Here is a 25,593-nt window from a genome sequence, read left to right as displayed (position 1 = left end):
TCTAGAGAGTTTCATCAACTATGAAGTCGATGCTGGCTTGTTTGTTTGTTTGTTTGTTTGTTTGTGTTTGGTTGTTGGTTGGTTTGGTTTTTCAGTTTTGGTTTTGTTGGTTTTGGTTTGTTCGTTTCTTTGTAGACACAGTGCTATTAATTTACCTCTTAAAACTGACATCATTGTGTCCCATGGGTTTGGGTGTGTTGTGTTTTTGTTTATTCAATGTTAAAGACTTTTGAAATTTTCTTTTTCATGTCTTATTCTCAATTGGTGAGATTTACTTCTGATGATTGTGTTTGAATTCTTAAATGTTTTATTTTCAGTTTTGTCTCAGTTTCGGTTTTCTTTGATGATTTTATTTCTACTTTCATGTCTTAAGCTGTTTTCATCATTTCTTTCTGGTTGGCTTGTGTTTTTACAGACTTCACTAAAGGATTTATTCATACTCTTTAAAAATCTTTGACTATATTCACAATTGCTACCTTGAAGAACTTGCCTTGTGCTCCAGCTACATTGCATTTGTCAGGGCCCACTGTAGTATGGTTCCTGGGTTCTGGTAGAGGTATGTTTTCTTAGATGTTCCTGTTTGTGTTTTTGCACTGGTGTCCAGAACATTGGGGTTAGGATGATTGCGGTGATTCTAGATGTTGATGTCCAGTCTTTGTTGGGTGGATGCTCCATTCTTGTTTCTGTGTCCCTCCCTGGATCATATGAAAGAATGGTAGTTAGGGTTTATCTGGTGCTTCTGTACCTTGGGTAGGTGGAGAAAAAGAATAGAAGTAGGAAAGGGGGAAGGTGGGGGGGATCTGGGAAAGAGCTAAGGGGATCTAGTTCATACCAAGATGTGGGGTCCCCAGGGGTTTGGAGGTGTTGTGGGAAGAGGGCATCTTGCAAGTACATTTCACAGAGGCAAGATCCATCTAGAGTGACAAGGATGACCCCGCTAGAGAGAACCTGAGTAGTCTGAATGAAGAGTTAAAGACTCCGGAGAATAGAGTTGAGGTGGAAAGGGGGCTTCTATAAGGAGGTTGGCACCAGGATGATTGGCAGACAGAGAGATTGTAATGGAGGACTGAAAGGGTAGCGTGAGTCACCTGCCAGAGTCACTGCCAGGTGTGGCTACTGGAGGTCCCAGTAAAGTGTTTCTAGGTATCTGTGGCTGAAACAAAAGAATGGGAATAGATTAGCAGGGAGGAGTCAGAAAGTCCACACAGGAAGGAGGAAGCTGAGTCTGCAGCAAGCTTCTCTGGAGTCCATAGACAATGCAGGTAGTGGAAGGAGAGGCACAAGCAGGAAGACTGTTACAAGGCTGAGCATGCAACTGGGGCAATTGTAATGAAATACAAACCAGACTCTGGACCCCACATTTGTTTTCTGGCATGAAGAAAACTTTTCATTCTGCCGTTTACTTTCCACATCCTTTGACGAACATGTTTCTGAGGAGATGGGGAATTTTTCTGAGGAGGAGCTATTAAAATGAACCATGGGATTTCCTAGAGAAGATAACCATTGGCTATACTATTAACAGGAAGGAAGAAAGACTTAGAAGGTACCTCCTAGTGATCCAAATAGTCACCAGGAGAAAACAAATACTGAAGTGGAACTATCTGTAACAATAATCAATAGTTCTTTCCATATTCTTGTTATTTTAATCTCTCTTTTACTTATTCAAACCATCTGCCCTTTATAGATGATCCAACTATTTCATGTAGTAGAGTCAATAGAAAGGTTTCTTGTTTCCTCTTGTTTCTGATATTTCACCTAGCAATCACTCAGCACAGAGGCTCCTCTCCTCTACATGGCTGTTCTTTTCCAAGCAGCCACTCTCCTCCATTCCAGGCCCCATGGCTGCCAACATCAGGGACTAGGCCCTGAGCTTCCCCAAATGCTTTCCTCAGCCTTGTTTGTTTGGATTTCCTTTTTTATTTTACTGGCATCTGAATTTATTTCACATACCAGGCAGAATGTTTTGGCAAGTAACTCACTGGAGGCATTCTGACACTTCCCAGCTAATTTTGTTGCAGGAGAAATTCCCCAAAACTCTCTCACCAAATAGGCTCTGCAACTGTGTAAACTATACCCATTGAGTGGCTCATAATATATAGTGAACGTCTGCTTTCTTTTCAGCATAACTTTAGTAGGAACACTGGCTTTCCGAAATGAAAGTAATGTTTTAGAAAGAGTAGATGAAAACAATGAGCCTGGTTCACTGCTGCCTGTTGTTCCAGACACATAGCTGAGTACAGAAATCCAAATAGAAAATTCAAAAACTTCATAAGCAGAAATGTGAAAAATAAACAGAAATGTGTATTTTATAAGATAGTTAAAGAACATTTCATAAAATGTTCCCCAAATTTGAATGTCACCCAGTGTTAGAGGAACAGTGAGGAAACGGTGCTATATGACTCAAGGGGAAAGATACCACCAGTTATGACAAAGCAGCTTAATGGAAAAATACCTCCAAAGATGTGGAGATGGGGTAAATGGAGACATGAGGAATGCAGTGTCCACTTACATTGTGAATATAGATGAGGCAACAGGTTGTTTATGACAGGAAAAAGTACAAAAATTTTGGATAGCCCTTGAAAGCTAAAATGTTTCAATGATTTTTCTAAGAATACAGGGACACACAGAAAATACAAATTAACGCCACAGTGGAAATGCACTACACTATAAACTCAGTGTATATACTATTAATATGAAGAACATTCTACCTATGAGTTAAAGTGGAGATGGGCAAAAGATTTAGAAATAATTGTCTAGGCAAAAATGGAAAGACAATTAGAAAGAAAAAGACAAAGCTGGTGACAGATTGCAAGATTTACACGGTCCAAGCTACAGAACTTAATAACTGTATAAAGGAAGGAGCAACAAAGACAAACCAGCTACAGGGAAGAAAGAACAGCTGGCAGAGAGCATCTAATTGTTAAGAAAAAGAGGAGACGCTTGAATTTTTTACCTTAGCCATTCTGATGGGTGTAAGATGGAATCTCTGAGTTGTTCTGATTTGCATTTCCCTGATGACTAAGGAGGTTGAACATTTCTTTAAGTGTTTCTCAACCATTTAATATTCCTCTGTTGAGAATTCTCTGTTTAGTTCCAAGCCCCATTTCTCAATTGGGTTATTTGGTTTGGTGGTGTTTAATTTCTTAAGTTCTTTATATATTTTGGATATTAGACCTTTGTCAGATGTAGGGTTGGTGAAGATCTTTTCCCAGTCTGTAGGCTGTCGCTTTGTTCTCTTGACAGTGTCTCCTGCCTTACAGAAGCTTCTCAGCCTCATGAGGTCCCATTTATTAATGGTTGACATTAAGGCCTGGGCCGTTGGTGTTCTGTTCAGGAAGTTGTCTCCTGTGCCAATATGTTCCAGGCTCTTCCTCACTTTTTCTTCTAAGTGACTTAGTGTCTCTGGTTTTATGTTGAGGTCTTTAGACACCACATGCTGGCGAGGATGTGGGGAGAGAGGAACACTCCTTCACTGCTGGTGGGAATGCAAACTAGTACAGACACTTTGGAAAGCTATCTGGTGCTATCTCAGAAAAATGGGAATAGGGCTTCCTCAAGACCCAGCTATTCCACTCCTTGGAATATACCCAGAAGATGCTCCAGCACACAACAAGAACATTTGCTCAACCATGTTCATAGCAGCCTTATTCATAATAGCCAGAACATGGAAACAGCCTAAGTGTTCATCAGTAGAAGAATGGATAAAGAAACTGTGGTACATACACACTATGGAATACTACTCAGCTATTAAAAACAAGGAATTCCCGAAATTTGTGGATAAATGGATTGAGCTAGAAATGATCATAATGAGTGAGTTAACCCAGAAGCAGAAAGACTCAAATGGTATATACTCACTTATATCTGCATACTAGCCCAAGGGGCATGTCCCACGAAAGTATTCACTTGCCAGGAACCTGGGACAGAGAGGAGGACATCCTATTGGGACTCTAGATGAGAGAAGCATGGGAGAATAGCAAAGTAGAAGGATCCAGAGGGTCCTAGAAACCTACAAGTAGAACATTATGATAGGCAGATTTGGGCCCAGGGGTCCCGCTCAAACTAAGGCACCAGCCAAGGACAATATAGGAGGTAAACTTTAAACCCCTACCCAGATCTAGCCAATGGTCAGAACATTCTCCACAGTTGAGTGGAGAGTGTGATATGACTTTCTCACATACTCTGGTGCCTCACATTTGACCATGTCCCCTGGAGGGGGAGACCTGGTGCCACTCAGAGGAAGGACAGCAGGTTACCGAGAAGAGACTTGATACCCTATGAGTAGATACAGGGGGAGGTAATCCCCCTCAGGAACAGTCATCGGGGAGGGGAATAAGGGGAAAATGGGGGGGGGGGAGAATGGGATGATACAAGGGATGGGGTAACCATTGAGATGTGACAAGAATAAATTAATAAAAAATTTTAAAAAAAGAAAAAGAGATGGCAATTACAGAATATGTGTAAGAGAGAGCAACACAATCATAATGGAATTAAACTAGTTGATGTCTATACCTCATGACTGAGCACTGAGGAGCTAATCACTTAGAACCACTTCTTATATACAGTATCTCTTTCAAACTTCCACTCATACAGAGGCATCATCTGCCCATGGTTAATAGGGAAAGAAATGACAATTCATCAAAGTTTAAATAATTAGTTCACAAATTAAAACACAAACTAAAATGTTACGTCTTCAAGCCCGTGCTTTGCAAACTTAAGAGGCTGCCCAATACAAGACCCATGCAATGCCTCTCAGTGTAACCTATTTGGTCTCACTTCTTCATTTTCACTTCCCAAACCTCAGTACTGTAATCCTAGTGTGCAACATTTTCACTTGTTTCTTGAGTCTGAATAATCCATTTATACCAGCCTTTTCATTGTAAAATTTTAGTTACTTTATATGCTGGAATGACTTCTGAGCTCTGTGCATTGTATCTCTTGGCTGCTGCAGCCAACGGACAGTGGTGGACACTGGGCAGATTTTTACGGGTCACTGATGAATGTTTCTAATTGCTATGAAATCAGAATAGGAAACTGGGAGCAAGTGGGCAGGGAGGCCTGTGCTGTACTGGGGGATGTATATCATAGACCATATTTGTCCTTTCCCACTGCCAGCCCTTTGCCTGAGGTGTCTGGTTCTAATCCTATTAGGCATGTTTCATTTCTTTCCATGCCCTGAAGAAAAATCCCTTCTGATGTAGTAACATGGGTTGACTTATTCCATTCCATATAAAATGAGATTAGACTTACAATTCCCCAAAGTCAAACTGGCAGCTCCTACCCGTCATTTCTTTGCAAGTATTCCACATAAACAGTCCTCTTTTTTTTTTTTTTTTTTTGTTTTGTTTTGTTTTGTTTTGTTTTGTTCAAAAAGAAGGTGGAGCTGGCAGGAAGGTCTGTGAAAGTTACTGAAAATGTTTATGTAGGAAGCAACTATGCTTTAAAGGAAATTGTGTGAAATGGACATAAAAGCTCACTGCAAACCAACTGAGAATTAAGTTTTAAGTAAATATTTAATGGTTTTTTTGAAATGTTACCATTTGGTAATTAATTTATTGTAACATTTCTTTTTCATTATCAAGTCAAAGGACTTTGCTAGAGTTTTCTGTAGAGACATTAAAGAGTGTTCACTCTCCCACGTTCATACAACAATGAATATAGGGGGTGGGGACTCTTTCTCTCCAGTCTCTGGAATCTGCTAGGGCCAGCTTGTCTATGCTAGGGACAATCTGTACACAGAAATCCCTTAGACATTATAAAAATGGGGCATGGTAAAGAAGAGTAGCATCGTCTTCTCTTCTGACAAGAGCAGTAGCCATCTTGGACAGTGAGGCAAGTACTGTCATCACTCAAGAGACAGCTGTGGTCCTTTGCTTTATCCAGTAGGAAACTGAGTCTCATGGGCATCTGGCAGCCTGCAAGCCCAAGGCAACATTTCTGTTTAAACTTCTACCAATGTCACAGCAGTTTCTCTCAGTTATTTCTGATAGCAAGCTATTGCATGTATCAGAATGAATTTTAAATATTTGACGGGTTTTCATTGTTCTTCCTCCTCATGGAAGGAATTTGAATTATCCTAGATCCACTGAAATTATTAAATTTTATTTTCACAGAACTGCCCTAGTTTACATAGTTCTTGCATATATTTAACATACATGTTAAATAACCTTATTGTGCCTATCTTTGCTTGATATTAATGATAATTGAAGGAGGGAACAAAAAGAATCATGGTGAGCTGCTGGGAATAGACTGATTATTACCCAAACCACTTTTAAAATTGTATTTATTTTACACCCCAACTACAGTTTCCCCTCCCTTCTCTCCTTCCAGTCCTACATTGCCCCATTTCCCAATCACCCCCCTCTACCATCCACTTTTCCTGTTTCTCTTCAGAAAACAGCCAGCCTTCATGGATATCAATCAGCCATGACATACCAAGTTGCAGTAACACTAGGCACCTCCTCTTCTATTAAGGCTAGACAAGGCCACCCAGTAGTAGAAAAGGGTCCCAAAGGCAGGCAATAGAGTTAGAGACAGCTTCTGTTCCTACTGTTAGGAGTCCCACAAGAAGAGCAAGCTGCAAAGCTGTAACATATGTGTGGAAGTGTTTGTTTACCTTATGCAGGCTCCCTGTTTAGCCATTCACCTAAACCATATTCCTTCCCTTTTCCTTCCTTTCTTCTTCTTTTCTTCCTTCTTCCTCCCCTCCCCTGCCCCTCTCTCTCTCTCTCTCTCTCTCTCTCTCTCTCTCTCTCTCTCTCTCTCTCTCTCTGTCTCTTTTTCTTTCTGTCTTCTTTTTTTTTTAAGCCACCATTTTAAGTCTCCTAGAAGATATACAAGGATAAAGATAGAGCAGAGATTAAGGGAATGTCCAAACAATGCAGGGCCCAACCTGAGACCTACCACATGGTGGAGAGCCAACCCCTGACACGATTAACAGTACTCTGCTATGCTTACATACAGAAACCTAACATAGCTGGCCTCTGAGATGCTGCATCCAGCAGCAGACAAAAACAGATACTGGTACACACAGACAAACATTGGGAGAAGTGTAGGGAGTCTTATGGAAACGTGGGCAGGGGAGGATAAAAGGACCTGGAGGTAACAGGAGATTCACAAGAAAACCAACAGAGCCAACTAACCAGGGCCCAGAGAGCCTTTGTGGAGACTGAAGTACCAACCAAGGACTGGACCTAGGTCTCCTACATAAATGTATCCAATGGGTAGCTCAGGCTTCATGTGGGTCCCCTAGTAAGGGGAGCAAGGCCTGTCTCTGACATGGACTCTGTTGCCTGCTTTTTGATCACTTCCCCCTTGCAGGACTACCTTGCCTGGCCACAGGGAAGAGGACAGGACTTGATAAGCTGGGATGGGTGAATAGGGTGGGCTCCCCTTTTCTTAGGAATAAAGCAGGAGCAGGGAGAGAGAAAGAGGGTGCGACTGGGAGGAAAGGAGGGAGGGGCTATGATCGGAATATAAAGTGAATAAATAAAAATAATAAATTTTAAAAATTAAAAAAAGAAAAAAAGAATTAGGATATGAAAAGAAGAGACTTTGGACTTAATATCAACAGAGGAAACATTGAGTTTTGTGTGTGCATGTGGATTTTATGGAGAAAAGTAGAATCTCAGATTACCCTGAAATACTATTTCACTATTCTTTCTGTGCCCTTGGAAACACTGACTACAAGGCCCAAAGAAAAACAGGGGAGGAGAGGAGGGGGTAGAACAGACCCCTAGACACAGGAAATTTAAATTGAATGAGGCTGATATTATTTTGTATTTTGGTACAGTGGCCATGAAATATATATATATATATACACACACACACATATTTCCCCCAGCTTTTGCCTTTTAGATATGGTAGTCTGAGAATTCCAGCTTATATAACAATCTACTTTATTTCTATCAGGGGCTCATATCTGTAGAGCATAGCACTTCTACTGTTCATACTCCAAGCTCATGTTAACATTTTTAAAAAGGTCATTTACAAAAGATATTACTGCCTGTCGTGGTTTCTAAGCCAGCCTATGACCCCATGATAAGCTATTTGTGTTCTCTTCGCTGCACTGAAGTCACTAAATTTTTGTCACCATTGGCATTATCTCGGAGTGCTGTAATGGAACGATATTGAATCAGACAAGCTGTAATTTTTATTGTTGTCATATCTCAAGGTAGATTTATAAGCTGAACTTGACATCAGAAAGACAGAACATGAAAACGCCTTTGTTCTAACTTACAAAATGCTCTGCTATTTGAAACTTGAAGAACATTGGAAGTAAGCAGCCTTTTTCCTAATATTAAGAACTTTACATAGGCAATATATTAAAATATTGCTTTGCAAGTTTACTGTATACAAAGCAGTTTCATCAACTCAACTGCTTACACTATAACTATATTCACACTATGAAGCTAATATTTAAAGTGAAGTTATACCACAGAAACTTGGTCATATTAAGTATGAAAGGTGTCAACATTTTATTTCAATTCTCTTTTTGTGGAAGACAAAGAAGAAACATTAATTTATCAAACGATGTAGTATTAGTGTGACTACTTTGGAAACTACTTCTACAATTAGATGTGGAAATTAAAAATTCATCCTAGGCAGTGCCCACATTGCCTCCAAACTGAAGGCCTCTGATAATTAAAATCAGGTGTTATGGCAGATCTGTTGAGGAGCACAAAGGGCTATTCTGTGCGGGTGGGGTTCTAGGGAACCACAGTATAGTTCTTCTGTATCTAGAGACTTTCACGCTCCTGCTGAGCTGTGCGCAACTATCTGACCTTTTTTCATAGAAGGTAAATGAATGGGCCTTTTGTTTTACTTACACAGACATGTTTTACTTCTTCTTTGCTTGTAACCAGGTTAGAGTACCCTCAACTACAAACCAGGAAATATATTTTCTTATCGTTTACTCCCATTATTGAAGTGAGTAGATTGTCCTTTTGTAACAAATGTACTATTGTTATTATATCCCCCAAGAAAGTAATATTAGGTTTCAGGAACCCATTGCTCTAGGTTGTGCCCTGCACAATGACTTCTCCTCCTCCTCCTTCTTCTTTTTCATTTTCACTTTGCCCTTATTTATTTATTTGGATTGGATTTGTAGTTTATTGTTTTACAAATAGTAGATTTAGTTTACTTTTTATAAGAGACTTTTTAATCAAACAGTGTTTTTTTTAATTTATTGTTTATGTACCATATATGTAAAGTAAAAAATATTGTAACAAATGATATAAAGAAGAAATTCAAAATTCAACAGTTACCATTAAAACTTGTACACAAAAAGAATTCCTCTAGTAAACAGGTACATAATTTTTGTTTTCATCACAATTTCTGCCTGCTGGAGATGAGTGATCTGAAGGAGAATCTAGCTCATCAATTGCTAGTATTAGCTTTAAGGGCCTTCAGGAAAACATTAGTTAACTCCATTTAAAAACACACCTGAAGGTCAGAGTTATCTATTACATGAGATTTATGGTCCTTGGTTGTGGAGTGTTTGGGGCATTTATTCTTGGTCAAAATATCGTATAATGTTTCAAACATCTGCTGCCCATTCCAGGAGACTGTAATGTTGATAGATGTCAGCATCAGTTGTGAACACCATGCCAAAGACACATATCACTTCTTAAATGTCAACTATTAGAGTTAGAGACCCAAACAAATTCGATGAATTCCAATGGAATAGATAGAGTTTCCTAGGTTAGAAAGTCTATAGTGCCTTGCGCAAACCTGAAGGAGAAAGATGGGATAGGGAGCTTAAGGAGGAGTTGGAGGGATGGATAGGTGGATGGTGGATGAATAGGATAAAACTATATTATATAAACAAATAGAAGTTTCAAGAAATAAATAAATGGATAACTAGAAATACTTTACTAAGTCTTTGAGAATTTTATACAATATATTACGATAATTTCCACCTCTAGCTCCTCTCAGACCTACCTTACTTCCCTATTCCTATAATTTTCTCTCCTCTTTTTAAAAGTTTATTAATTTAATGACTTTACATCTTGATCCCAGCACCCCCCCCCAGTTACACCCTCATACCACCCTCTACCCTTTTCCTGTCTCCTCAGAGAAGGGAGGCTCTCAAGGGATATCAACCTACCCTCGCACTCAAGTTACATCAGAAAGAAGCCCATCCTCCCCCCCCCTGGCATCTGACTAGGCAGCTCATCATGGGGAAAGGGATCTACTGGTAGACAACAGAGTAAGAGACAGCCCCTAGCCATTGTTATGGGTCCCCCATGTTGATCAAGCTGCAGTCTGCTACATACGTGTAAGGGGCCTAGGCCCAGGCAATGCATGCTCTTTGATTGATGGTTCAGTCTCTGTGAGCCCCATGGTCCCAGGTTAGTTGAATTTGTAGATCTCCTTGTGCTGCCCTTGACCCACCTGCCTCCCTCTCTTCTTACTCCCACTGTACCACAGAACTCCTCAAGCTCAGCCTATTCTTTGGCTGTGGATCTCAGCATCCGTTTCTATCTGCTGCTGCGTGGAGCCTCCCAGAGGACAGTTATTCTAGGCTCCTGTCTGCAAGCATTAACAGTGTCAGGGGCTGGCACTCTATTATGGGTGGGTCTCAAGTTGGGCCAGTCATTGCTTTGCCATTTCCTCAGTATCTGACCCATCTTTACCCCTACACTTCTTGTAGGCAAGACAAATTTTTGGCTTGAAGACTTTAAGAGTGGGTTGGTGTCTCCCTTCCTGTACTGGGAGTCCCACCTGGCTACAGATCTTTCACTTGCTTGGTTAATTATATATTATTTGTGTCCATCGTGAAGGATGTGACTCCAATTTGTGCTCTCTCTGCATACACTCCTGGGTATGGGACCACACACTGGAGCATGGTAAACCTATCAGAAGCCACACCATGTTTCTGAGAAACAATCAATTGTCCATAAATCCCTCATTTAGGGGTGGTTACTCATGAACCCTTTTCTGCTTTATGCTAGAAGGTTGACTGGCCTGATCTTCTACAAGTCTTGTTCAAGTAACCATGGCTATTGTGAATTAATGAGTGCAGCGGTCCTACCTCATCTCAAAGACACTGTTTTGCTCTAGTCTTACCTTGCATTGGTTCTACTCCTTCTTCCTCAATAGTCCCTGAGCCTGGGTGAGAGGCTGTAATATAGATGTACCATTTGTGTCTGCACCCTCCCCTGACACTTATTCTTTGTACTTTGAATAGTTATGTGTCTCCTCGTTAACCACCATCCAGTGAACAAAGAAATTTCTCTCCATTAATCTATTGGTAGGAGATAAAAATTTAGAGGATACTTTGTCTATTTAGCAGAATAATAGTAGGTCTATTAACTCCCCAGCCATGGACTCTTAGCAAGATTTACAGTAAAAGGCATGCGTTTCCCCTTTCGGAGAAGACCTTAAGGTCAAGGTTACAGATGGTTGTCATCATAACATTCTTGCCACTATTGTATCAATGAGCCTATCTCACCATGCCAGTCATTACTGCAGTTCACAGAGTTCACTGCTGGGTAATAATGACTCCTCCCACTTCTAGTAGCCTGCAGAGCTTTTTTTTTCCAGTACTGTGAAAGGTAGACAGCATGAAAAAAGGCATCCTAGTTGGTACTGGCTTGAGTTCTCTTAGTGTGTAGGGGATACCTGTCACTTTGATGAATATGTTTATGAACTCTAGAAGTTTTCTGGTAGAGTTTTAATCATATCTCCCATGATTAAAACCATGTTGATTGCAAATTAGGATGGTTTGACTTGATACTTTCCTACTGGTATATCCTTTATTTCATTTATTGTTTAATTTCCTGGTTTAAAATATTAAATACTACATTTAATAAGAACAGTAGAATAAGAGCTGGGCACTGAGGACACACCTTTAACCCAGTTCAGCAGGCAGAGGCAGGTGAATCTCTGTTTGAGGCCACCCAGGTCTACAGAGTCTGCTCCAGGACATTGATTACTACACAGAGAAATACTGTCTTGAAAAATTAAAGGAAGTAGTAGTACTAGTAGTAGTAGAGAGGAAGGGGGAAGAAAAGAAGGAGAGGAGGAGGAAAGAAGAGAAGAAGAAGAAGAAGAAGAAGAAGAAGAAGAAGAAGAAGAAAAAGAAGAAGAAGAAGAAGAAGAAGAAGAAGAAGAAGAATTATAGATGTGCACACTCTTTTCCTGTTCCTGATCCTAAGGAATGCTTTGAGTTTTTATCTGTTTAATGAAATGGTGACCATCTGTTTGCCTTAAGTAGCATTTGCTGTGTTTATATGTATTCCCTCCACACTTAGTCTCTCTAGGGTTTTCATCATGAAACGATGTTAGATTTTGCCAAAGGCTTCAATTGAAATGATTATATGATTTCTGTCCTTAAGTCCATTTATGTGGTTGACTGGATTTCTTGATTTATGTATATTGAACTATTCCTGAATCCCTGGAATGAAGCCAACTTGGTCATGATCAATAATCCTTTGAATGTATATGTAACTATGTATTTCAGGTACTTTATGGAGTTTTAAGTCTATGTTCAGCGAGGAGATTAGGTGATAAATTTCTTCCTTGGTGCCAGCATTGGATTTACTATGGATATCAGTGTGATACTGGCTTTTTAAAAGAGTTTATGACTATTCCTTCCATTTCTAACTCATGAAATTCTTTCAGGATTATTGGTGTTAGCTTTTGCTTTGAACATCTGGTAGAATCTTACACTGTATCCAAGTCCTTTTTTTTAAGTTGGAAGATTGTTAATTATTGCTTCTATCTCACTGATTATTACAGATCCAATTTATTTGCTTAACATTGGCTTAACTTGAGTAGGTATTATACATCTAGAAGTCAATTTACTTCTTTTAGATTTTTCCACTTTAGTAGAATATAACTTTTTGAAGTATGTTCTCATGATTCTCTGAATGTCTTCATGTCTGCTGTAATGTTGTCTTTTTCTCTACTTTTTTAATTTGGATCATCTCTTTCTTTTGCTAAAACTGCCTAATACTGGCTAATAGTTTATCATTCTTTTTTTTTTTTTTTTCATCTTAAACATCCAGTTCTGTTTCACTGATATCTTTTATTTTTAAATTTTCTTCCTCCTTAATTTCATCCCCAATCTTTTCTAGCTTTCTCTACTTACTCCTTTTAGAATTGGTATGTTCTTTTTCCACATTTTATAACTCATTGTGAAGTTGTTTATTTGAGATCTGTCTAATTTTTTAATGTAATAATTTACAACTATAAAATTCCTTAAGATAACCTTCATTTTATCCCCCAAATTTGGGTATGTTTTGTTTTCGTTATCATTTAATTCCAGGAACTTTTAAATTTCCTCCTCAATTTCCAAATAACCCATCACCACTCAGTATTGAGTTTTTAATCTCCAGGAATTTATGGTTTATCTGGTTTTTCTTGCCATTCATACCTAGTTTTATCAGTCCATTGTGATCAGAATACATATGAGAGTTTCATATTTCCTGTTTGTTGAGATTTGTTTTTTATCTTAGTATGTGATCTATTTTAAAGGTTCTATGGGGTACTGAGAAAAAAGTGCATCCATTGGCATTTTGGTTGAATAGTCTGTATATATTTGTTAGGTCCATTTGATATATGATATTATTTAATTTAATTCCAGCATTTCTTCATTCATCTTTTGTACAGTTATTCTGTCAAGTGCTGAGAGTGAGATATTGAAGTCATGCACTATTACTTTATTTGGGTTAATTTTTTATTTTTAATCTTGTGGTATTTTCTTTAGAAGTTGAATGGTTCTCTACTTGGCACACACAACACACACACATATATAATTATAATTTTTCTGATGGTTTAGTTCTTTTCAATGAATATAAAGTAACACTCTTTATCTCTTCTAATAAGAATTGGTTTGAAAGCTATTTCATCAGATGTTAGAACAGCAAACCTTGATTGTTTTCTGGCTGCCTTTGTTTGGATTAATTTTTCTTCTTTTCATCAAAAGGTGCATTTCTTTTTTTTAATTTTAATAAATCTTATTAATTTATCCATATTATATCTCAATTGTTAGCCCACCCCTTATATCTTCCCATTCCTCCCTCCCTCCCTCTTTCCCCCTACTTCCCTCCAATATGCCTGTGACTGAGAGGGACCTCCTCCCCCTGTATATGCTCATAGGGTTTCATTTGTCTTCTTGGTAGGCTGTTATCCTTCCTCTGAGTGCTACCAGGCCTCCCCATCAAGGGGACGTGGTCAAAAATGGGTCACCAAACAGAGTTCATGTGAAAGTCAGTTCCCACTCTCTACTCAACAGTGGAGAAAGTCTTGTCCATCGGCTAGATCTCGGTAGGGGTTTGAAGTTTATTTTCTGTATTGTCCTTGGCTGGTGTCCCAGATCTGCCCATCATAATGTTCTTCTTGTAGGTTTCTAGGATCCTCGGGATTCTTCTATTCCCCTATTCTCCCATGCTTCTCTCACCTAAAGTCCCAATAGGATGTCCTCCCTTGTGACCCACTTTCTTGGTAAGTGAAGACTTTCATGGGACATGTACCTTGGCCTAGTGTCCAGATATAAGTGAGTATATACCATTTGACTCTTTCTACTTCTGAGTTAACTCACTCATTATGATCATTTCTAGTTCAACCTATTTGTTCACAAATTTTGGGAATTCCTTGTTTTTAATAACTGAGCAGTATTCCATAGTGTAAATGTACCACAGTTTCTTTATCCATTCTTCTACTGAGGGACATTTAGGATGTTTCCATGTTCTGACTATTATGAATAAGACTGTTATGAACATGGTTGAGCAAATGTTCTTGTTGTGTGTTGGAGCATCTTCTGGGTATATTCCAAGGAGTAGAATAGCTGGGTCTCAAAAAAAGCCTTATTCCCAGTTTTCTGCGATAGTGCCAGATAGATTTCCTAAGTGGCTGTACAAGTTTGCATTCCCACCAGCAATGAAGGAGTGTTACTCTCTCTCCACATCCTCGCCAGCATGTGGTGTCACTTGAATTTTTGATCTTAGCCATTCTGATGGGTGTAAGATGGAATCTCAGAGTTGTATTGATTTGCATTTCTCTGATTACTAAGGAGGTTGAGCATTTCTTTAAGTCTTTCTCAGCCTTTTGATATTTCGCTGTTGAGAACTCTCTGTTTAGTTCTGAGCCCCATTTCTCAATTGGGTTATTTGGTTTGGTGGTGTTTAATTTCTTGAGTTCTTTATATATTTTGGATATTAGACCTTTGTCAGATGTAGGGTTGGTGAAGATCTTTTCCCAGTCTGTATGCTGTCGCTTTGTTCTGTTGACAGTGTCTCTTGCCTTACAGAAGCTTCTCAGCCTCATGAGGTTCCATTTATTAATTGTTGACCTCAAGGCCTGGGCTGTTGGTGTTCTGTTCAGGAAGTTGTCTCCTGTACCAATGTGTTTCAGGCTCTTCCCCATTTTTTCCTCTTACCAATTTAATGTCTCTGGGTTTATGTTGAGGTCTTTAATCAACATGGACTTGAGTTTTGTGCATGGTGACAAATACGGGTCTAATTGCATTTTTTACATGTAGACATCCAGTTAGACCAGCACCATTTGTTGAAGATGCTATTGCTTTTCCATTGAATAGATTTGGCTTCTTTGTCAAATATCAAGTGACCAAATGTGTGTGGATTCATCTCTGGGTATTCAATTCTATTCTATTGATCCACCAGCCTATTGCTGTGCCAGTACCATGCTGTTTTAATTACTGTTGCTCTGTAGTACAGCTTGAGATTAGGTATGGAGATTTTATTGTATTGGATTGTTATTGCTATTCTGGGCTTTTTGTTTCTCCATATGAAGTTGAGAATTGATCTTTCAATGTTTTCAAAATATATTGTAGGTATTTTGATAGGGATTGCATCTGTACATTGCGCTTGGTAAGATGGCCATTTTTAATATGTTTAGTCTCCCAATCCATGAGCTAGGGAGATCCTTCCATCTTCTGATAACATCTTCAAACTCTTGCTTCAGAGATTTAAAGTTTTTTTCAAACAAGTCCTCTACTTGCTTGGTTAGAGTTATTCCTAAATATTTTATATTGTTTGTGGCTATAGTGAAGGGTGTAGATTTCCTAATTTCTTCCTCTGCATGATTGTCATTTGTATATAGGAAAGCTACTGACTTTTTTGAGTTAATTTTGTATCCAGCCAATTTGCTAAAGGTGTTTATCAGCTGTAGGAGTTCTCTGGTGAAATTTTGGGTGTCACTTAAATACACTATCATATCATCGCAAATAGGGATAATTTGACTTCTTCCTTTCCCATTTGATCCCCTTGATCTCCTTTTGATGTCTTATTGCTCTGGCTAGAACTTCAAGAACTATATTGAAGAGATATGGAGAACATGGGCAGCCTTTTCTGGTCCCTGATTTTAGAGGGATTTCATTGAATATCTCTCAATTTAATTTGATGTTGTCTATTGGCTTGCTATATATAGCCTTTATTACGTTTAGGTATGTGTCTTGTATTTCCAATCTCTCCAGAACTTTAAAATGAATGGATGTTGGATTTTGTCAAATGCTTTTTCTGCATCTAAGGAGATGATCATGTGGTTTTTCTCTTTCAGTTTGTTTATTTGGTGGATTACATTGATGGATTTCTGTATGTTAAATCATCCCTGCATGCTTGGAATGAAGCCTACCTGGTCATGGTGAATGATGTCTTTGATATGTTCTTGTATTCATTTTGCAAGTGTTTTATTGAGTATTTTTGCATTAATATTCATAAGAGAAATTAGTCTGAAATTCTCTTTTTTGTTGGGTCTTTATGGGGTTTAGGTATCAATGTGACTATGGCCTCATAGATGGAATTTGGTAATGATCCATCCATTTCTATCTTTTGGAGTAGCTTGAAGAGTATTGGTATTAACTCCTCTTTGAAGGTCTGGTAAAATTCTACACTGAAGCCATCTGGCCCTGTGCTTTTTTTGGTTGTGAGACTATCAATGATTGCTTCTATTTCTATAGGCAAAATAGGGCTATTTAATTTGTTTATCTGATCTTGATTCAATTTTGTCAAATGGAATCAATTGAGGAAATTGTCCATTTCCCTTTGATTTTCAATTTTTGTGGCATAAATACCTTTGAAGTAGGTTCTTGTGATTCTTTGTATTTCTTCAGTGCCTGTTGTTATGTCTCCCTTTTCATTTCTGATTTTGTTGATTTGGATAGTGTTTCTCTGTCTTTTAGTTAGTTTGGCTAATGGTTTGTCTATCTTCTTGATTTTCTCAAAGAACTAGCTCCTGGTTTTCTTGATTCTTTGAATTGTTCTCTTTGTTTCTAACTTATTGATTTCAGCCCTGAGTTAGATTATTTCCAGACATCTACTCCTCTTAGGTGTTTCTTCTTCTTCTTCTTCTTCTTCTTCTTCTTCTTCTTCTTCTTCTTCTTCTTCTTCTTCGGGGCGGGGGGGAGTTTCCAGATGTATCATTAAGTTGTTTATGTGAGATGTCTCCACTTTCTTTCTAAAGGCACTTAGTGCTATGAATTTTCCTCTTAGCACCTCTTTCATTGTGTCCCACAAACTTGGGTATGTTGTTCCTTCATTTTCATTGAATTTCAAGAAGTCCTTTATTTCTTCCTTTATTTCTTCCCTGACTCAGGTGTCATTAAGTAGAGAGTTGTTTAGTTTCCGTGTGTGTAGGCTTTTTGTTATTTCTGTTGTTGTCGAAGGCCAGTCTTAGACCATGGTGATCTGATAGGATACAAGGTATTATTTCAATCTTCTTGTATCTGTTGAGGGTTGCTTCATGACCTACTATGTGATCAATTTTAGAGAACATTCCATGGTGCTGAGAAGAAGGTATAATCCTTTGCATTTCAGTGAAAAGTTCTGTAGATATCTGTTAGATCCATTTGATTCATGACATTGGTTAAAGAAGTTATTTCCCAGCTTAGTTTCTGTTTCAAAGACCTATCCTTCAGTGAAAGTGGGGTGATGAGGTCTCCTACTATTAATATGTGGGAATTGATGAGTTTAAGCTTTGTTAATAGCTCATTTACAAATGTGGGTGTCCTTGTATTATGAACATAGATGTTCAAAATTGTGATGTCATCTTGGTTGACTTTATCTTTGATGAGTATGAAGTGTCCTTCCTCGTCCCTTTTGATTAATTTTGGTTGAAAGTCTATTTTATTAGGTATTAGAATGGCTATACCAGCTTGCTTCTTGTGACTATTTGCTTGGAATATTTTTCCCCAACCTTTTACTCTGAAGTAATGTCTGTCATTGTGAGTGAGATGTGTTTCTTGAATGCAGAAGAGTGTTGGGTCATGTTTATGCATCCATTCAGTTATTCTGTATCTTTTTACTGGAGAATTGAGACCATTGATGTTGAGATATATTAATGACCAGTGACTGTTAAGTCCCTTCATTTTTGCTCTTTGTTACAGTCAAGAGTTTGTGATTTTGTGATGGTGTAATTATCTATTTTCTATGTGGTTTTGGTTGTAATTTGACCCTTTGGCAGAGATTTTTCCTTCTAGTAATTTCTGTAAAGCCAGGTTTGTGGTTAGGTACTGTTTGAATTTGTTTTTGTCATGGAATATCTTGTTTTCTCCATCAATGGTTATTGATATTTTCTCTGGGTATAATAGTCTGGCCTGGCATCTGTGGTCTCTTAGGGTTTGCAGGACCCCTGTCCACACCCTTCTGGCTTTCATGGTCTCTGTTGAGAAGTTGGGTATAATTCTGATATGTTTGCCATCATATGTTACTCAGCCTTTTTCTCTTGCTGCTTTTAATATTTTCCTTGTTCTGTATATTTTGTGTTTTTATTATTATGTGGCAAGAATATTTTCTTTTATCGTCTATTTTATTTGGTGTTCTGTAGGCCTCTTGTATGCTCATATGCATCTCCTTCTTCAGACTGGGGAAATTTTCTTCTATGATGTTGTGAAAGATATTTTCTGGGCTGTGGAGTTGAGTGTCCTCTCTTTCCTCGATACCTATTATTTCAAGTTTTGTCTTTTCATGGTGTCCTTGATTACTTGGATGTTCTGGTTCAGGAACTTTTCAGATTTAGCATTTTCTTTGATGGTTGTTTCAAGTGCTACAATTGTATCTTCAAGTCCTGATATTTGTTCTTCCATTTCTTGGATTCTGTTAGATAAGCTCACCTCTGGAATGCTTGCTTTCTTCTCTGAGGCCTCTCAATCTCATTTTTCTTTTGTGTGTTCCTTTATCAAAGCTTCCATTTTTATCTTCAGATCTTGAACTGTTTTAATGATTTCCTTCATCTGGTTGTTTGTATTTTTCTGAAATTCTTCCAGTGCCTCTCTATATGACTCTTTTATGTCTTCAACCTGCTTAGTTGCATCCTCCCGCAGTTGTTTACAGATTTTATTTGTTTTTTTCCATTATCATCTTCCTTACTAAGGACTTGAGGTCATTTTCTTGTATTTCAATTGTGTTTGGGCTCTCAGGGTTGCTTTCATTGGGATTGCTGGGATCTGGAGATGCCAAACTGTTTTGGTTTTTGTTTGCATTCTTTTGCTGTCCTCTTGTCATTTTGGTGTCTCTGATGTTGGGAGGTATCTTCTGGTGTCCTTCACTGGTTGAGAGTGGCTAGTTGGTGAATGATTATAGGTTGTGTGCCCTTGCCTGTGAGGATCAGGGAGTATTTCCCTGGAACAAGCAAGTGATCTGCTTTCCACTCTTAGAGATTTTGCTCTACACCTAAGGCTCTGGACTGAGTCAGCAGAAGTAACTTTCTGTCTGGACCCTTTCATTTTACTGCTATAATTCAGATCAGCTGTTTTGGGATCTAGAACAAGTGCTCTGGTTGAGTAGGTTGGACCCAGCTGCCAGTCTTTTCTGCTGATTTGTAGCCAAGACCCCAGCTGGATCAGATTTTCTGAGCTATAGCTGTCTTTTAGCTCTGCCTCCAAGGTGCCTACACTTTCGCGACCCTGTAGCCCAGATTGCTAGCAGATCCTCTGAGCTGTAGTCACCACTTAGGTCAGCGATTAGACACTGCAGGGGTGTTCAGCCTCTCCCAAGAATGTGGGAGATCCTGCTGGACCTGTGGGAGCAGACCAAGGTGGGTTCTAACTGCCCCTGTTTGGAGGCTCAGTCCATTGTGTCTGGCTCTAGATTGGGCCCAGGTCGGTCCTTGAGCTGCATGCCCACTCCAGGTATTTTTGGTGGGCCCTGCCACCTGTGTTTCCCCTAGGCCTGGGGGGCCTCCCAATTTGGCATGGAGTGGGTGGCAGGATCCAAGGGCAGTTTCACCCTATTCCCTGAGACTCCTCAGACCACTAGCTCTGGTGTACCACTGCCCCACACAGTGAGTTTGTGCTTTATAGACCAGCTGCAGCCCGTAGGTGGGAGTGTCTAGGGAGTGGGTTCAGGACCTCTGGGCTGTTGCTTGTTCTGGGGCCAGGCCCACCAGTGGTCTGAGGATTTTGGGAACCCACTCACCTACAGTTCTCTAGATCCAGCAGTCTGTGGCTTCATTCAAGTCCCTGGTCTCCATGCAGTAGGTCAGATATGGTGTACACTGGTCGATGCCACCTTGGAACCCATCACAAGGTGCATTTCTTAGAGGCTGCAGAAAGAAGAGTTTTGTCATCTAATGCAAACTGTTTTGTCTTTGATGGGTAAATTGTGACCACTGATATTCAATGTTATTTTTGAAAGGTAAATATTTCCTTTGGTCATTTTGTTGATTTTGTTGTGTAATGGAGAAGAAGAGCTGGGTGGAAATTTGGAAAAATGGAAGTTCAGTGGCTTGAATTTTTAATTCTTCTCTTTGATCCACTGTTGCTTCATAGACTATGCTTCTTTTGCTTTTAGTGGCTTCCATTATTGCTACGTGGATTTCTAGCTCCACTAGAGACTGGAGTTTTCTTGATTTTGTTCTGTGGGTTGTAGATAGCCCGAAATAGTCTGATCTGTCCAAGTTGCTGTGTTCTCAGTGTGTTGGTAGCTCTGTGTTATCCAAAATTCTATTCAGAGTTCATGTTAAGTTTCAATGGCAATGGCACAGCTACATTTTTTGTATTTTGTCACTGATAATGTCCATGCCAATAGTCACTTGCAACCCCTTCTATAAAATCCTTACCAATCATCTTTGTAGATTTTTCTGGTAGGAGTCTTTTATCCCCATTTGCCTGGGGAGAGATGGTACTATAGTGGTAGATGCTATTTTCATGCAGTCTTCTGCATGTAGAGAATGTTGTTTGGTCCAGTGTGAAAGATGAGAACCATGAAGAGAAAATACTGAACCCATGATTGTCCAATTAAAGAAAGCTGCATTTTGTGGTGCACCTGGGACTGGCCATCACGCTGGTATTAGAGAGGCCAGCTCCTTGCTGGAGAGATGAGGTGTTCACAGGGGCAAGAGAGTTGGTATTTTACATTGTTAGAAAAATACAATGGAAGGGAAGGAACAAGGGTAGGGATATTTTGGGTGTTGATCAAGTCAAATCCAGGATTTGGAGAAGTAGCAGATGGAGTGATTAAACAGTCCTGTTCCCTATAGTTTCCAAACTATAATCAGCCACTAGATTTACTTGGCTTCTATTCTACTAACTTGCCTGGAATCCCAAATAGATTTCTCTTTTACAAACAAACAATAACAACAAACTAAAGTTAGGAAAATTAACCATATATCCTTAGACAAAGAAATGCAATTTCTAGATCAATGACTGTTTTGAAATTTTTGAGTATTATAAAGAAAACTGAAAATATATTCTATATTAAATATGTCCTGTCTGAACTTAATAGAAGCAGTCTTTTTCTGTCCTTGTCTCTCCATTCTTTTCTTTTCTCCACCCTCTTTTCTTCTTCCTTTCCTAATTTTCTTCTTTCTCCCCCTCTTCTTTTCTTTAGATATTCACACAGGCATGCACCCACTGTTGTACACATGCAAGTACACGCACACATATCATAAATAAAGTATAACCAAGGCAACATAGAAGCATCAGGGTCTTATAGTGGAAACACTGACCTTTGAGGAGTCCTGCTCTGTATTTGAGTCCTTGCTCTGTTCCTCACTGGCTGTATCACAATATTCATTTATTTTCTTAACCCACCTCATCTGGAACTTGATGAAATAGTTCTGAGCATAAGGCATTCCAGTGTGGATGATGTATGTCTCTTGCTTGTCATTATATATTATTCACACAAAAATGACTCTCATAAACACTAGGTTTTAAGTATTTACTAGACTTCAAAACATGCTGTTTATGTAAAACACAATTATGTTATAAAAGCATTAAAGCCTTGTCACTGAGGGAGACAGACAAACAACTTAATTTGTCAGTGCCAATTTGCCACTACTTTGATGAGATAGCTCAATTTACCCCATAAAGCTTACACACACACACATACACAAAGCATTAGTACTAAAACCTTCACCTTTTCTTGCTAACGATGTTATCTCTTGGTAATTTGCATGTATAACTTAAAGAGAGTTCTCCTTAAACATTACATTTCAATATTAAGAAACCACAAGTTAAGAAAAGTTGTTTGGTATCTGGCTTTGGATGAATGACCCTTTTGTTCCTTTAGTTTTATTTCTACCTGACAATATTCAGCACTCTCTCTCTTATGTCTCTCTTTTCTCCCAACAACCAAGGTCTCTTCAGGATCTGTCAAAGCAAACAGATATCCCTTATGGCACCGTCTTGGACTCCGCAGTGTATCAGCATGTCCGCATGAAGGGGCTGAATCCTTTTGAGAGGGACAGCATGTATTCCCAGATGTGGAGAATGATCAACCGAAGCAATGGCTCGGAGAACAATGTTCTGGAGTCCCAAGCAGGCATTCAGAAGGTACTGTCCTCTTCATCTACCGTCTTCATCAGCTCCACTTCAATATGGTTGTGCCTAAGTGGAGATTTCTTTCTTTCTCTTTTAATGCAGCACAGACATTGAACTTTTAGCTAAATTACATTTTTATTGTTTGAAGGAAAGTCTCAGGGCAACTCAGCGCTTTCATATAGGAAACTCCAGACCCCCTGTGATGTCTAATCAATAACTTTCTCCTGGAAATTGTAAACTAAAAACTGGTACTGTTATTTAGTTAAGTAATGGATTTTGGACTTATAAACACGAAAACTAAAGTTTTCCCAAATCACATTCCAAATATCATTCATATTATCCAATCCCTTTAAATAACTCAGGGTTCTGTCTAGATAGCATTTGTTTTACACAAAAACTTTATCTTTACTTGTGATTATCTAAAGCTATTTGGAAGAAAAATTTAATCTTGCCAACAAATAAGGTGCCTGCGAATGACTTTCTGTTTTCCAAAGTGAAAATCCCTATCTGATCATTTTTCTATAACCTTCATTTAGAAGTAGATATATTAAAAAGCTTTAGAAAAGTGTTTGCACATTGGTAACAAAAAAATTAAAATCTACTCTTCATTCTGGATATAGTTTATTTACAAATATACACAAGCATTTCAGGTCCCAGCTCTTACCATGATAGACCTGGCTAGTTTGCTGCTTAAAATTATGACCAGTGGCTAGCTGTGGCCCATTAGATGACCATAGAATGAGCAAGTAACCGATGGGTGGCTATCAAGAGTGGTGGTAGTACTCTTCACTTTTCTCTATGACCTTGCATATCAGAATAGCTCTGACCTCAGGACTGAGCTACCAGCTCAGAAGGTCAATGCTCTGCTGAAGGAAGGCTTGATACTCTGCTTACTCTGTCTCAGTTTTCAACATGGCTCTCCGCCTCTGGGGTTAACGCAAATAATCTTTGCTGTTGCCACATTGGCATCATTGCCTTGAGAACCGATGCTGATTATGGAATCTTCTCTACAAATATTAACGATACTCATAAGAAAGTGAGCATTCACAGTATGTTAGCAGAAGCCTCTAAGGAAGAAAGTGTGTGAACCTTGATCTGTCTGAAGCATCCTCTGATGCCTTTGCCCTCATTATGGGAATTCAGTTTCTAGTGGCAAAAGTGTTGATTGGAAATATGACCAAATAGGACCAAAAAGGATCATTGGCTCCTGGAAGATTAACATAGTATCATTAAACTGGATGACTGAGAGCAGAAAGTGGACCAGTATGTGGTTAAATCTGTATATTGGGGAAATGGAGAAAGGATGGAAGATTTGCATTTGTTGTGTAGGTTCTCATAGAATGTAAGCTAATTGGAGCTTCTGAATAAATCTACTAAAGGGTTTGAAGAAATAATTTGCCTTCACCTACCATTTACCATCTTCATCTACCATCAAAAATGAATCTTACAGCTTGGGAGAACTTTCTTTCAATAGTATGTGTTCAGTGTAAATGAGGCCCTCATTAACCCCTAGCATTAGTTCCCACTTCAGGAAACAGAATACTATTTTTTGAAGATAAGTATAAATAGATATTCTTGTAATTATATTACATTTTGGGGGGGGAAACCTGCTTAGAGTTAGTTTATTTTCTTTCATCAGACATAAAATCTCAATAAAGTATTTTTAAACAAGCATATGTATTCCCTCATGAGTTTTTTAAAAATCCATTTTCAAATATTTGCTAAGTACCAATTCTGTGGCAGGCTCCTAGGTAGACAGTGGAGATTAGTTTGGCATCAGTGAAAAGGTCACTGGGCTCAAGAGCTGGAGTCTGGGGAGGAAGACAAGAGGAATATAAAGCATAATTTAAATGGCAGTAGACAGCATGAAATTTTGTTTGGTTATTTGTTTTGTCTTTTTAAGACAGGGTTTCTCTGTGTACCCTTGACTCGCTTTACAGAGTGAACTGGCCTTGAACTCACAGAGATCTACCTGCCTCTGCCCCTCCAAGGGCTGGGATCACAAGGTGTTTCTATGGAGGTTGAAGAGACAATCTACAGGTCAATTTTTACTCAATATCTTACTTTATTCAGTGTCAAAAATAAATCCCATTGTAAGAAAGAATCATGAGCTTGAAAGTCCTGCCATCTTGGATTTAAGTCTAGCTTGATTTTTAAAATTACTCTGTAAATGTAAGAACATGTTTTAGATTCTTCCTGGGTCTTGAGAGATTTGTTATGATAAGAATTCCTACTTCGTACAGGTTTTGTCAACATTAAATAAAGCCACATGTGCTGATTCTCTTTTCTAACCTTAGCATTTGGGAGACTGAAGCAAGAGAACTGTGAGTTTCAGAACAGCCTAAGGCACCTAGCGAGATCCCCCCTCAAAAACCTAAAATTATATAAGTAATAATGATGAAATAATGTGACATATGTACAGCAACAACAAATAATATGAGAACTGTAACCCTATCTTTTAAGGTAGTTTGCTAGATTAACAACAAAATGGAATATGAAGAACTTGTAGCCACAAAACTGCATTATTTACTACTTCCTTATTTAATTTAAAATAAATTAATAAATTTATTATTTTTAAAAGTATGATAAAAAAAAAAAAGCACAGTACAAGAAGTAGAAAGGAGTGCCTGTCTCCTGAGATTCAGCTAATAAGGAAAGCTAACAAGCTGAAGAGAGTGAGACAAGTCCTCTGATGTGACTTTGGCCTTTGCTTGAAGAGTAAGGAACCCTAACCTGATGAAGAGGCAAGCTGGTGTGAAACACGTTTGTAGATTTCCATCACCAAAGTGGAGACAGCTGAAGTTTGACTAGTCACAGGCTAAATAGTAATAATGAGGAGTATTTGGGTTCCGTTTGTAAGGTTTAAGGCAAGC

The 25,593-nt window shown here is 38.7% G+C and overlaps 1 protein-coding gene across 2 annotated transcripts in view; it reads left to right on the top strand.

Annotated features, from left to right (window-relative positions):
- Grid2 (glutamate ionotropic receptor delta type subunit 2) overlaps positions 1-25,593 on the top strand; it is a 1,403,143-nt gene that overhangs the window by 1,113,130 nt on the left and 264,420 nt on the right. For both annotated transcript variants that reach the window (XM_051152254.1, XM_051152253.1), the window contains exon 13: positions 22,537-22,732. In XM_051152254.1, the coding sequence (XP_051008211.1) occupies positions 22,537-22,732 (196 nt within the window). The remainder of the gene's footprint in view (positions 1-22,536; positions 22,733-25,593) is intronic.

This window comes from Acomys russatus, chromosome 10 (assembly GCF_903995435.1).
Source record: "Acomys russatus chromosome 10, mAcoRus1.1, whole genome shotgun sequence".
NCBI lineage: Eukaryota > Metazoa > Chordata > Mammalia > Rodentia > Muridae > Acomys > Acomys russatus.
This window is presented reverse-complemented; position numbering and strand designations above follow the sequence as displayed.